General features: G+C 36.9%; 1 protein-coding gene across 6 annotated transcripts in view; it reads right to left on the minus strand.

The window, feature by feature from the left end:
- LIMCH1 (LIM and calponin homology domains 1) overlaps positions 1-15,457 on the minus strand; it is a 365,498-nt gene that overhangs the window by 93,766 nt on the left and 256,275 nt on the right. For 4 of the 6 annotated variants that reach the window (XM_078148667.1, XM_020990988.2, XM_020990997.2 and 1 more), the window contains 3 exons: positions 13,274-13,304; positions 10,954-11,064; positions 3,255-3,450 (listed from right to left, as the gene is read on the minus strand). In XM_078148667.1, coding sequence (XP_078004793.1) covers positions 3,255-3,450; positions 10,954-11,064; positions 13,274-13,304 — 338 coding nt within the window. Of the gene's footprint in view, positions 1-3,254; positions 3,451-3,836; positions 3,942-10,953; positions 11,065-13,273; positions 13,305-15,457 lie in introns of those variants that run through there. The other 2 variants (XM_020991024.2, XM_020991016.2) reach the window with 1 other exon arrangement.

Genomic DNA, 15,457 nt, shown 5'->3' on the forward strand with positions numbered 1-15,457 from the left:
TAGCTGCATGGTTTCTGCTTCCATGAAAAAAGATTGGGGTGGTTAGGTTTAGTGGGTTACAAACTAAGGATGAACTAAGAGAACAATATGGCAGCCAGTAGAAAGGATGCAGCCTTTGGCTGTATAAAGACAAGCACAGTACCAAAGACAAAGGAAGTCATCATCCTACTGTACTCTGACCTGGGCAGCACACATCTGGAGCATTCGACTCAGTTTCAAAGTATTATATTCAAGAAGCTGTGATGGAAGAGAATTGTACTTGGAGTCAGGGAGACCTCAGTTCAAATCCTACTCCAGCCCTAGTGTCTGTGTGATTCATAGAAAGTTGATCTTCTCTGAATCACAGTTTCCTTACATGTAAAATGGGAATGCTCCCTACAGTATTGCCCTCACAGAGCTGTTGTCTGAATCAAACGACATGTTATGTAAAGTGTTTTACAAAACTTAGAAGTGAGATATAAATGTGTTATTATTTATTATTATTAGCTCTAATAATAGCTTTATAAAGACTAACATTGTAGGTATGGAATAAGTAAGTTGAATTTAAACCCTAATAACCATTGGTTCTTTTTTCCCCAAAATCCAAAACATTAAATTTAAAAATTTTTATTGAAATTTATGAAAATTCCATAGAAAGATATTTTAAGCCATCCTGAAGATCAAATATATCAATATCAAAAAACCAGCTATAAGCAACATTGTATTTATTTTAAAATATATATATTAAATGACATTGTAAAAATGATATATGGGGCAGCTAGGTGGTAAGTAGTTAGGACAGTGGGGCCGGAGTCAGGAAAACCTGAGCTCAAATCTGGCCTCAGATACTTAGTAGCTGTGTGACTGCAGGGTAGATCACTTAATCTCTGTCTGTTTCCTCAACTGTAAAAGTGAGGATAATACTAGCACCTACCTCCCAGGTGGTTGTGAGGATCAAATGAGACCTTATCTGTAAAGCACTTAGCACAGGTTTGGCCCATAACAGACTCTATATAAATGCTTATTCTTCCCTTCCCTTTTCCATTTTGGAGCTGTTTTGTGAACAGGTGACAACTGCTCATGGAAGTCCAATCCATGATTTCCAAACATAACAGCAGTAACAATAGCAGCAGCAGTTAGCATTTCTATAAAGCTTTGAGGTTTGCTTTAAAGAACTATACAAATATGACTGCATTTTATCCTTACAACAACCTGGAATAGGTATGATTATTATGCCCATTTTACAGATGAGGAACCCAAGGAAGAGAGAGGTCAGATAAATGTGCCCTGGTTCACGGAGCTAGTAAGTACTTATCTGAGGCTAGATTTGAAATCATTCTTTCCAGCTCCAAGTCCAGCACTCTATTAGCTGTGCAAATTATTGGCTCAGATAGTCTAGAGTAGCATAATATAGTAGAGAAAGATCTGCTCTGGGGTCAGAGGACCTGAGTTCAAATTCTAGCACTGCTACTTACTACCTGGATGACTTTTGGCAATTCCTTTATTCTCACTGGCTCTCACTAATATATGAGATGAGTAGACTGGATCAGTGGTATGTAGAATAGAAATGAGTCCCCTAAACTGTATATAAAGAATACAGTGGGCCACATATTGGCTTAGAAAACCACATATTAATTTTATTTGTTTTACTGGAGTTTTATTTGTTTTGTTAAATTATTTCTGAATTACATTTTCATCTGGTTCTGACTGCACATCTTTGACACTTCTGGACAAGATAACCCCTTAGGTCTATTTTAGTTTTCAATTCATAATCCCATTTTTAAATCTTTCAAACAAAAGTTTTTATTAAGTAGCTACTATGTGCCAGGAACTGTACTAGGTACTAGAGACATAAAGACATACATTTTCAAAATAGTCCTTATCTTCCAAGAGCTTACATTCTGTTGAGGATCTTGGGGGCAAATTCCACTTCTGAGCCTACATAACCTAGGTAAATTTCAATCAGCTACTTGACCAACCCAGGCCTCTGTTTTGTCATCTGTAAAATGGGGAGGTTTGACCAGACGGCCAGTCTAAATCTATGATCGTGTGTGTGTGTGTGTGTGTGTGTGTGTGTGTGTGTGTGTGTGTGTGTGTGTATTTACAAAATAAATACAGGGTAATCTGGGGGTTGGGAGAATAAAGATATTTTTGTGGGGGAGGAGAATCAAGAAAGACTTTACGCTGGAGGAAACTGAAGGAAACACCACAGAGAGATCACAGAATCCCAGTACTACAGCTCAAAGAAAAGAGACCATACAAAAGCCTTTTTGGATCTCAAATTATAGCTACAAGTTTCAGAAGCAATAACATGCAGTATGTACAAATACAAGATCATTCTAATAGAGCCCAGTTGTCTCTCTACCAGCTGGTCTATGTAGCGTGAAGCCATCACCTCTCTCCATCTTCCAGACAATGAACAGGTATTGAATGAAATGAGTCATGGAGAATGTGTAATACAGTTGAATTAAGCAACAAGAAGGTACTATGGAAAGGGAAAATTTAGATCAGTTCTTGGTTGGTGATTTAAAAATCAATTTTATCTAAATCAGATGTGCCCTGGGAACAACCATACAAGCTGGCTGTGTTATCCACTGTTGTCTTAATAACTATTGAAACTTCTAATCAATCTGTTATCCCTACAGATAAAACAAATTATTGAAAAGAATCCCATTCAAGATTCCATAATATCATGGTTCAGCAGGATCATAATCATTTTTAAAAATTCATTTCAATTTATTTAAAGTTGAGCCTTTTTTGTACCTGGAATATATAAACCTTTAGGAAAGTTTATGAGTTAATGTGTCTGCACAGCATCTTATTTTGCTGAAGCCCAAAGAGGCATGGTTTCATAAATCGCAGTTCAGTACTATGATGTAACACATTTTCCAACAGCACATACAGTAACTGAGGCAAAGTTCAAACAAACTTCTGGCAAAGTCATCAAAACCTCTTGCATCACTAAAACAACATTTTTTTCTTTTTACCCCCAAATATTTTTTCATCTACCAGCCTACAGAATTTACCTGGCTATATATCAGATTGTGCGCCATCTTGGGGAGGGTGGGGGGGGGAGGAAGGGGGAGAAAAATTTTCAACTCAAAAGCATATGGAAGTGATTGTTGATAAATCAAAATAACTTAATAAAATTTAAAAAAAAGAATTTACCTGGCTAGATTATCCCTACGATGAAATCTAAAAGTCTAGCCCCCAACAACAAATCCCTTGTGAACATTTAATCCTGAGACTTGTAATTAATTACAACAGCAACTTACCATCACTGCTTCCTCTCAGGACTACATCTGGGGAGGGTGTCTGCTGAGAACGGGAGCCAAATGAGTCCAGACTGTCAAAAGAATCATCTCGACCATGCCGGGGTGGAGAGAGGGAATCACTGCGCTCAGAATCCCAGCAGTCTATATAGCCACTGTCTCGGATGCTACGTTTAGGGCTTTCAATATCATCAGTCTCCTATCCAAAGAAAAAAAAAGTTACAGAAACTAATAAAGTCCAAATCTATGTAGTCTCTACAAATGATGCATTTATAGGTAACTGTTCTTTATTTGACATAAAAATGTAAGGGTTACATATGGCTGCCACTTTAAAGTTATTGATAATCTTCCTCCCATCTGTTCTCTCTGCCTGAATTCTCACCACTATAAAAACACATACAACCACAATAAAAATTTCCAAAGCAACCCAATTCCCCCCTCCACCACACATACACCTCCAGCCATCCAATCTCTGAATCACACAAATGATTAAGATGAAAGAGTATCCAATCAGTTGAACTGACAAGAAAAGGCATGAAGTGAGCAGCAGATGAAAAGAGAAATGATGAAGTATAAGACCTTAACCTTGATTTGTCTTTCGGGATCCATAACTACATGTCTAGAATGGAGAGAAGCTGCTGGCTTAGCCACAGGACTACTCCTGTCTAGTCCCTTCTATCTGGCTGATGGCAGGCAAGCACTTGTTTATGCTGCAGAATCAACTGGGCAAGATCCTTGCTAGTGGGCTCCCACTCTCCCGCTACCTCGAAGGGAAATTCCTGTTATGAAAGACAGATGTCTTTCGGAGGCAATCAGCAATGAAAAATATGCAAAATGCTTCTCCCGATGCTTCAGAAGAATTCAGTCAAGCTCTTCCCTCTTTGCCAGCTCTTGGCTCTGGGGGGATATGAAAGCACTTGGAGCTGACCCACATGTTCAGAGCAGGGAGAACAATGGTTGTCTTTGACAGTCCTGTGATTATAAATTCTTTCCAGCACAAGCAACACATACTAAAACACTGAAACTCCAGCAGAGAGAAAGGTCAGTCGAAGCCATCCTCACCCTCGTGTTATAATAAATCCCTTGTTTTAGCCAGTGTCTAAGCATTAATTACAACAGCCCAGGCTGAGGAAAACAAAAATAACTATGGTCATTCAAAGATAAACCTCGATTTAATTTCTTAACCAACCCCCTCCCCCCAAAATCTCACTTCCCAGACGGTCACTTAAAAATCAGACATTCACAGATTGGCATTTTTTGAGCTGAAAAGCCTGAAATGGGAAACTTGGAATTTCTGGAGATGCTTACAAATTCATTTCAAGATGTCCTCCCACACTATAGAAATGAAAAGATAATTCAAAATGTTAAAAGTTCTTAAAACTAATGGAGAGTTAGTTAGCAGAGGTGGGAGCAGTCCTCTAGGCTGCTGCAGGGACCACCTTCTGGGAAGAGTGTGCTACCACATCAATTGTGTCTCAGTCTAGCTGACATAAGGGCTTCCCACCCCCATCTCAGCCTAGGAGGATGCTGGGGCAGTGGGGGTAGCTGCAGTGTGCAGAGACAGACAAAAGCTTTGCCCTAAGAAGAAGAGTGGGTGAGATGGAAAGGGCAAGACTGAAATATTAGCACCCTCTAACTCCTTCATGGAAGAGGACTGAGTGCAACCCTAGAATGATCTGCCAATCCTGTGTGTGGCCACAGGAAAGACGTTTTCAAATAGCCTCTCTCAAATGAGGGTTTAAGAAATTCAGGGCAGCAGGAGGGGAGGGGGCTTCCACATAGACAAAAGTTCAAAAGATACGCATGCACATCAGGCAAACCCATCTACTGTACTGTTGTGTCTGCTGCATACAATTGTGTGTACTCAAGAGAATGGGAAAAGACATCGATGATTGGACAAAATTAACCTTGTGACCAAAAGGCTGACTTCTTACTGGTTTAAAATCAATCATTTAATATGTCTGATAATGGCAAATAATCATTTGTCCCTTTATAGTTTTTGCTGATTCTTTAAAATACAATATACATGCATTTGTTCACTATATTTCTATCAATTCTCGCAGTGGATAATTCGTCAAAATCAGGAAGACAAGAAAAAAAAGTGTTTACAGTTAAGAAGCAGACATTCTCATAACCAGACTGAGTACAAAATCCCAAACAGAGAAGAACTGGGAATGTGATAGTGACCACCAGTTTGGGTTTCCTTGCAGTCATGTTAATGAAAAAAAAAATTTCATGGTCAGCATGACTACAAAGGCATTTAAATACAAAACAAAATTTAAAAGCAAAAGCCTTATTTTCAATTAATGAAAAAGCCTACCAAAACACAATGACCTATATAAATAGGGGAAAGTAAATGATCACCTCCAATATGTTCCCAATTTTCAATTTTTTAATATTTAATTAATTGAAATTAAATCAATAATTATATATACATATAATTAGAAATTATATAATAATAAAGCTAAAATTTAAAATTGCTTGATTGGCTTATAAAAAACCAAATGTATCCTTCTCAATAAGTAAGCTTTTAAGTGAATGCTCCAAAATTATGAAGAGCAAGTATAGCTTGAAAGAACTGTAAGAAGACACTCCCAACTCTACCCCTTTGCGGAGGTGGAAGGTCCACAAGTGTTGCACATTACACATATTTTCAGACATTTCAGGCGGACTGACTAATTATGTTGATTTCTTCCATTTTCGTGTTTAAAAAAGACTATATGTTATATGTGATATTTCTTTGGAAAGAGGGAACAGAAGGGATACTGAGGGAAGCTACAGTGATGTAAAAAAAATGACATCAGTAACAAAACTTTTTTTTAATAAGCTTTAAATATAGTTAAATTCTGAAAAATTGCTCAGAAAACATAATTTTAAGAAATTGGCCTTCTGTTTTCTGGGACAATTATTAATAAGCATTAAAATAATTTGAAAAGACTTTACCGTAAGGTTCCACCACTACAGAAACCTCAAGGAACTTTGCTCTGAAGAGAGGTACCACAGTTATCAAAAAAATAATAACTAACATTTATGTAGCGCTTACTGTGTGTCAGACACTGTTGTCAAGTGCTTTGCAATTATTATCTCATCTGATCTTCCCAATAACCCTGGGAGGAAGGTGCCATTATTACCCTCATTTTAAAGATGAGGAAACTGAGGCAGACACCAGTTACGCGACTTACTCAGGGTCACAGAGCTAGTAAGTTTCTGTAACATATCTGAATACAGATCTTCCTGACTCTAGGCTGGTACTCTATCCATTGTGCCCCTAGCCGCTAGTATTTTACAGACCAAAAGTGAATAATTTCTAAAACTGAATAAATCTTTTGGTCTGATAATTTGTAGGCTAATGCTCTCATCAGTATCACTGCCAACACTATTATTAAATACACAGTATTATGACTATTCTCTGAATGGTACTGTCTTTAGAAGTGGTCCTTAGTTCCATAGAGATTATAAAATTATTTATAGCCCCAAAATGACATGCATCTTTAAAGGCAATTTTCTTTGTCTTCACCCCTGTGGTTTCATTGGTGTAAGAGGCAGAAAAGTGATCAGCATTTCTGTGGTGCCTTAAGACTGATCGACAAAAAGCCCTACATACACATCATCCTAATCTGCAAGTGCTCTGCAAATTCTCATCCTGGAGACCTGCTGGAGGTGCTGAAGGGCTAGAGATTCGAGCAGGGTTAAAGGCATAGTTTTGAGTCAGAGGAAGAACTTGAACCTGGATCGTCCTGACTCCAAGGTCAGCTCTCTGTCTTCTATTCCATGCAGTCAAGAAAATACAAAATCTTAGAAAATATACTTGGACACCCAGCCTATGTCCTATCCCATTTCTCTCTTTGTTGCTGTTCCGTCATTCAGCCATGTCTGACTCATCATGACAACTGTATAGGGTTTTCTTGGCAAAGATATTGGAGTGGTTTTCCCATTTCTTTCTCTAGCTCATTTTACAGATGAGGAAACTGAGGCAAAAAGGGTTAAGTGACTTGTTCACTGTTACACAGCTAATGAGTGTCTGAGGTCAAATTTTAACTCAGGTCTTCCTAACTCCAGGCCCAGCACCTAGCTAACTCCAAGGCAAAGGAAGGTTAAGTGACTTGCCCAGGGTCACATAACTAGTGAGTGCTTGCAGCTAGATTTGAACTCAGGTCTTCCTGACTCCAGGCCCAATGCTCTATCCACTGAGTCACCTAACTGCCTCCATTTCTCTCTTAGATTGGTGTTACTTATTAGTCACTTCAGATACAGTTCAACACTGATCATTATGGATAATCCACTTCAAAATATTCAAAGTTGACTATAGTTGACCTAAAAAAATCTAGGTATTGTTGACTTCATCTAAAATTATCTGTCAAAAATAGTCCCATTCAGTTACTTGGCATCTCACTATCAGAATGGGTTTTCAAGGGGGAAAAATATGAGAAGAGTTCAAGTATCTCTCCCCCAACTACAGGAGAAAGGAAAGTGGGTAGAGGGGGAAATAAGTCAGTAGGATACTTTGAGCTCCATCTGCTCTCACAGGGCTAGTTATGGGAAAGAAAAACAGTACAAAAGTCAGAGATGTTCATGACTGCACAGCAAGCCAAGAACAGAAAACTTGGATCAAATGTTAGAACTGGAAACAGAGCAGCATGGCGTGGCCCATTTGAAAAATGAAAACTCAGCCACCTGTAGTCATCCTTGGCCAGCACCCTCCCCTAGGAATCTAAATGTAGAGTGAGTATCTTGTATCACAGCCAGAAATATATGCGTGGGCCCCAGAAATGAGTCAAACACTCTATACCAAAGTACCATCCTAGCACTGCATTTTCTTCCCTGATCGCCCACCGGAATGGCTCTGGCAGGCTTACAGTGGGATCCCAGATCTCTACCTGCTAGTGAAGGGCCTAACAGAAAGAATTTTGGACATGACAATGAGAGAGCATGGGTTTAAGTTCTCATCTGCCATCCCGAATGCCCGGCTGAACCAAAATGTGCAGGGAGAATAAACAATCTGTTAAAAGGCTGAAGCCAACATCACTTTGTGAGCTCCCTGCTGTTGGCCAGCTTTCTCTCCCACTGTGAGCAGCCATTTCACTAGGCGTTCCCCTGTATGTGCCTGCATATAGACACATGTAAGTATATTTATACAGGATAAATCTGCATAACACACACATACCACACATACAGACAGACCTAGTGACGGACTGCACCTCTATCTTCTAAGGACCAGCCTAGCTAAGCTTGAAGAGGTTCACGTCTACAAGCTGGGCCATAAGTTAGTTCATTCACTCATTCATTCATTTTTGGCAGCAGTAAACATCTACAAAAGCATATGAGGACTGGGCTGTGTATAAATACAACAATAAAAGGAAAATTCCTCAGGAGTAGTATGATACAGAGGAAAAGAGTGTTGCCTTGAGCCAGAAGATCCTGAGTTCAAATTCCACCTCTGATATTTACTACTTCTGTAATGCTAGGCAAGTCACAAACTCCCTGAGTCTCAGTTCCTTCATTTGTAAAACAAAGGAGTTGAACCAGATGCATAAGAAGGTCCCTTTCAGCCTTACATCTGGGATTCTATGAAATTACAGATGCTGAAAATATTGAAGTAATTAAAACTTATATGAATATGTGGGATGCTCTCCTATATTTCTTTTTAAATTAGAGACAAATTTTAATGTGATAAAAATATCAGCAGTATTACTTGTGGATAACAATTTATTTTAATTTATCTAAAACAATTACAGCTCACGTGAGTGTATGTGGCATACTGAATTAGGCTTCCCCTGTAAAACAAAAAGGCAGAGCACCAGAGTATGGTAGCACATATCAACAATGCTCTGCTACTGCAGAGGTTGAGGCTCTTGGCCTGCATGGACTGAGGAGCTCTGTTTGAGATTCAGTGAAGCAACTGGGCAGTCACAGTTAGTCCAGCACCAATATAATGAACCATGGGAGGACCCAGAATGCCTGAGGAGATTGGAAACAGCAAGATAAACTTCCATGCTGATCAAAAATTGGGATAGAGTACATGAGTGGCCACTGCAATTTCGGCCTGGGCTCAATTGACCAGTCAGTCAAAGGTCCGGTCTACATGACCTCTATAACCTTTTTCAGCTCTAAATCATTATGATGCTGATTCTATTCCCTTAGGTAAAACAGAGCTCTTTAAATACCTCTTAAATACCTCAATGCACTATATAAATACTACTGATTATTTTCATTACTAGGAGGAAAGTCCAGAGCTAGTATAAAACTGTGAGCAGGGGAGATTTTGAAGATTAATGCACAGTCTGAGAGATGGGCACTAGTCCAATTGAGGAAATACTTTATTGTATGAGATATAACATCCCACTGTTTTTGTTTTTTGGGGTTTTTTTAGGCAATTGGGGTTAAGTGACTTGCCCAAGGTCACACAGCTAGTGTCAAGTGTTTGGTCTGAGGCCGGATTTGAACTCAGGTCCTCCTGACTTCAGGGCCGGTGCTCTATCCCCTGCGCCAACTAGCTGCCCTGAGATGTAACAAGTATAATACTGAACAATCAGACTTCCTAAGTACCATCATGGCTTGAGAAACAGGGTGGAAGGGTGGATAGAGCACTGACCTTAAAACGAAAAAGACCCGGGTTCAAATTGAATCCTTACCAGAAGAAACTACTAGTGGCCAAGAGAATATCACTTAAGTGATATTCTTAACCTCAGTTTCCTCATCTGTAAAACAGGGATAATATGCTAGACCTACCTTGTGGAATGCTTTGCATAAAGTGCTATAAAATGTCAGTTAGCATTACCATAATTATTGTTTTCTATTCCACTTCTTAAAACAATCAGATATATCTTGATATATGCATTCCAGTATCCCTATTTCAAGAAGCTTTTTAATCAATTTGGTTTTGAAAGACTCTAAAATATTCTCCCAACCACATAAACCCTTGATGTATATAAATGTATGCTGTTAATTAAAAACATATTGTATCTATACATCAAAGCTGCCTCAACAGCATTTTTACTGGGAAATATTGTTAGCAGATCTCGTAAGTTACTGTGTATATAATTCAAGATAAAAAAAACTTGCAGTATACTTTTAAAAATTCCCTAACTCAGACATAAAAAAAATTCAATTGTTTTTCTCCAAATTGATAATTGTATTGTACAAATGAAAATGATATTAGGGTGATGAATTGTCTTTTCAATATACAATTCATTATTGTGTCATGGTTATAATGTATGTTGGCAATGGAGGGAGGACTTTTTTAGTTTGTCCAGATTTCCAGATCCTATGTCATGTGTAGAAAAAGCCCTTAGTTATAAAGACAAAGTAAAATGATTTTTAAAATTAAGGTTCAAGATAAGGTTTCATTTTCTATAAAAACTGCATTGTTTTAATCAAATTGTTTCCTTCTTAAAGAAAAATTAGCGCTGACAAATTTTGCCTAGGCCAGGGAAAGACAACTCTAGGCTGAATTAGATCTTTGGTTATCAAATCCTAATTGAACTCAATTTTCTTGGATGTGAAGGCCAGACAGTTCAGATTCGTGTGGGATGCATGTGGCAAAGATTTAATCAATTTTCAAACATGGTGGTTTGCACATGTCTGAAACATTTGTGCCCCTATGAAATACTGCAAAGCTGAACCGAAATGCCCTTCAAAATGGAGCTTGTTTCTTTTCAGCCTTTAACAGCCCTCATAAGCTAAAGATGAAGAGTATAGTTACCTTTCGCATCTGTGCCAACAATCCTTCAAACTCCTTCAGGTTCAGTGTGGTTCCACTATACGCTGTGCAGCTGTTTGCTGCTTTCCCCAGCCAGTAAATGGTAACTAATACCTGAGGGAAAAAAAAAAGGAGTAAGTACAGAACTCCTTTGTAAGATTACTTTTCGACTTACTAAGGAATCTATACTCAACAGTAACAGGAAGGCAGAAGAGGGAGAATGTCTGATATTGATTTATAGAAAGCTCACCATCCATGAGGTACCCATTAAATGTAAAATTCATTTTAACAAGAACCTAATGTCATGTCAGTCCGCACAAACAAGATTCAGTAGTTAACATTGGACTAAGGTTTTAGGGAAAGTTAAGTAATGGGAAAGGCCTCTGAAAGAAAGACCAGAAAATCCTACAACATTATTTTCAAAGAATGAAAGCGTTTCAAAATTAAACAAGCAAAATTTCAGCAATTGCTCGGACTCTTCATTGACCCAAAGCAATCTGCCAATAACTTTAAAGAAACACAGTGGATTATTTTAAGGCCAAAATATAGTCTCAGTTCTACAGGTTTTGCTACATAGTACTGATGGGAAGAACAACACACATAGGAATGAAATTAGATTGTAAGTCACCAGCGTGCCTACCATGAAATGGCATTTGATAAAGCCAGGGAAAAAAACAACAATAACTACTCAACTATAAGCCAGGGATGTAACAAGTGGTAGACTTAGAAGAGTTTGGGGGTTTGATTTGAACCAACAATTCAATTCTATGAATTCTGGAACTCAATGACTTGATCCTTGCTGATACTGATGCTGTTACCGATTAACATCTCAAATGTTCATGTATCTTTTATGTTCAATTCAATGTCATGAAACTGTGGTTCCAAGTTCGGGTCGTTTTCCTACCCCTCAAAATAAAGTTTTCAGTAAAAAACAAACAAACAAACAAAACAAAACTAAACAAACCATACATCAAGTTGCATTCCCCAAATCAAGGGCAGAAAGGCTTCAGATGAGGGCTAGTCCCTTAGAAGGGAATCATCCAGGTCCAATAAATCTCAGCAGATGCAAGGTTGCTATTTCATTTCCATCCTCACCACTGTTTCATTAGCAAAATTGGTGAGGCTTTGAGATATTTAGTTGAGTTGCCACTCATTCTGTGTCGCCTTCTTTCATTAACCAGGTCTGAATATATTTTAAAGAACACAGCATTTACATAGTTTCAAATGGCAATAATTCCAAAATATGACATCTGTATCATGGCTTCTGCAGGACCTTCATGACTCTCCCAAAACACCCATTTCCATGTAAGTTTTGGAGCTTGAATACATTTAGCAAGCAAATTTCCAGAGAATAAAATGCTCCAAATGTCAGTACATTAACCAGGGCCATAATAACATAACTCTAATGTACCCTAAGTGTAGTAGGTGATTTGGCAAATCATAATGGCAGACACAAAGGCATTAAAAGACAGGCAACTTTAATCTATGGAGTTTTTTACACAATTGGAATTTTACTTGGAAGAATGGCATACACCTGCTTGGGAATTTCAGCATGAGGAAGAAGTAGAATAGGAAGAGGGGGTGTCAGTCAAGTTTATGAGCTGACAGGATGAAAAAACAAACCCCCAAGTTACCACTATACCAATAACCAAGAGAATTCAGCATTTGATCATATCTGATATTCTCCAATTTAAAAATTAAAATGGAATTGGTTTAACCTATTTGCCTTTTTATAAAGGAAACCCAACTAGAAAGTGCTGGTTCAGAATTGAACCTTGCTTCATATGACTGTACAATTACAAAGTAATTTCATGTACAGTGCTTCCTTTTGTCTTTGGAAAAGACCTATGAATACTTCAAAGGTCTGTGGAAAAATTTAAGTCAGCAAAAATGTAGCCTACCTACAATAGTTGCCACTTCAGATTAATCTACTGTTTTCTTAAAACAATTTGCCCAAACATCTTAATTTAATAATCTCATCTGTACCTACCAACCTGGTTGAGAGACTGTGTAATGTAACTATTACCACATGTCACTTGATCTCTAAGTAACCCAACCACTCACTGGAGATAAGCTTTCATTTCATCATAATTTGGAATTTTTTAAATTATAAGGAAGCCCTAAAATTTTGCTATTTCCATTCCCATTAGTGTCATTAATTACTACATCAGTGTAATACATAATTGTATCCTGAGGAGGGTTCTTCTTAGGTAAATGAGGGTACCATCCCATAAACTGAATTTATAGCTTTGATCATCAACAAAAGCAGAGGTATACAATAAAAAAGATCTATATGTAGGTATAAAGAAAAATTGAAACTTACATTTTTCAGCTTTCTGCTACAGTCAATGCTCCTATTATATAAGAAAAGGAGAAGAAAAGTAATTAGAAAAGCAAATTCCTCATAAGGGTATAACTCATGTGACTTTCCTCCAGCAATACAAAAATATTTTTGGAAGTTAACAAATACAAAATAACTAGAAAGATGATATGAAATAAGACACTTTACATATATCTATATATGGCTATATAGATACATATGTATATGTATATGTATATGTATATGTATATGTATATCTATCTATCTATCTATCTATCTATCTATATATATATATATATATATATATATAGAGAGAGAGAGAGAGAGAGAGAGAGAGAGAGATGTTAAGGATTTCAAAAACGGAATAAAGGTAAAAATGGAGAGTTTAGACCTCATGAAGGAAAGGTATGACTATAGGACCTTTGTGAAATATAAAGATGAAGATAGGGACTGGATTTGTAATTTCACTTGTATAGCAACTCATGAAAAATTTCTACAAGTCTACTTTCTCTGCAAACTTAGGAGTTGTGGAATGTTGACTTCAGCAGTGAGAGGCTAAGTGACTTGGTCAGGAGTCACACAGCCAGTATTTGTCAAATCTGGGTCTTGAACTTAGGTCTTCCTGACTTTGAGCTTACCTCTCGTTCACTATCTCATACTCTTTAATCTTACTGTCTCTAAAATTAAATCCTATTTTTACTGGTTGTAACATAGAATAACAATTAGATTCATAAATTTTAAATTCATAAATATATAAATGTATTTCACACACATTCTCAAAGCTTAATTGCTTAAAACCATAGGTTTGATCAAAGCAATTAGTAATGGAGAGTGTAACTATATTTCATAAGCCTTGCATTTCACTCTAGGGAGCTCGGTCAGTACTTTCATTTACTTATCCTCTCATAAGCACAAAAAACCTTATTTAAATCATGATAGGTTTGATAATAGATATTTAAGAAGCAACATAACTAATAAATTATATTACTTAAACTGTGAACATCAGCAAATGTTGGAGTTTTAACTACAATATGTGTGAATATACTCCAATGACATGTGCATGAATGCAAGAAGCCTTCCAAAAATTTAGGCAAAAGTATGTAAAAATATTTATGTGGGATTATTTTATGATAGACATTTATGTATATGAGAGTTCCAGACACTCAGGTAAAACCATCCATTTGAAGTTTACATCATTCAAATATAATGGATTCCAATTTCCTTTTAAGAAAAAGTAATTAAAAATTAAATTAATTAACTTTTAAAATTTAATTAATCAAAAATTAAAAACTGGGAATCTAAACAGAGAAGGGAAGAGAATAAGCATTTATATAGCACTTACTAAGTGCCAGGCACTGTGCTAAGCATTTTTAAAAGTATTATTTCATTTGATTCTCACAACAACCCTGTGAGGCAAGTGATGTTATTATTCTCATTTTACACTTGAGGAAACTGAGGCAAACAAAGGTTAAGTGACTTGCCCAGAGTCATACAGTGTCTGAAGCAGGATTTGAAACCAAGTCTTCCTGTTGCCAGGCCTACTACCTTATTCACTGTGTCACCTTACTGCTTTCATTGAAATGTTATATTCTAAAAAACAACTCCCTCTCTTTCTATAGGTTATATGTTCAACATATATAGAATATATGAATTTTATATATCCATATATAGAATACATATACATGTGAATATGTAAATATACATAAATATATATATTAAAATACATATGGAACATTTTCACTTAATTGTACAGAATAATTACAAAATAAAGTAAAAATGTTTCTAAAATAATATAAATGAATAGTTTGAGAAAATCATACAATACTCTTTCTGAAAATCATTATTTTGCTTCCTTGGAATGATGTTTATTCATATACCTTTCTAAACTTTGGCTCTGATTCCTCATCTAATTGCCTTACATACATGCCAAATTATATGAAATTAAAAATAGGGAGAAGGTTCTTGCCACCAAATCCTTGGCATTGTCAAATGCTTCAACAGATATGAAATAGTACTGGAAAAGGTACGTTACCATATGCCTTGGTGCTACCAGGACCAGTGGACCTTTCCATCTGATTTCTCATTGAAACCTCCACTGCTATATGTACTTTGAACAGAAAGAGCTCTTAAATAGGCTTCATTGTTCCTTATTTCATTGACTCACAATTTTTGGTTCTATCCATTACT

This window comes from Phascolarctos cinereus, unplaced genomic scaffold (genome assembly GCF_003287225.1).
Source record: "Phascolarctos cinereus isolate Bilbo 61053 unplaced genomic scaffold, phaCin_HiC Scaffold_9;HRSCAF=440, whole genome shotgun sequence".
NCBI classification, from domain to species: Eukaryota; Metazoa; Chordata; class Mammalia; order Diprotodontia; family Phascolarctidae; genus Phascolarctos; species Phascolarctos cinereus.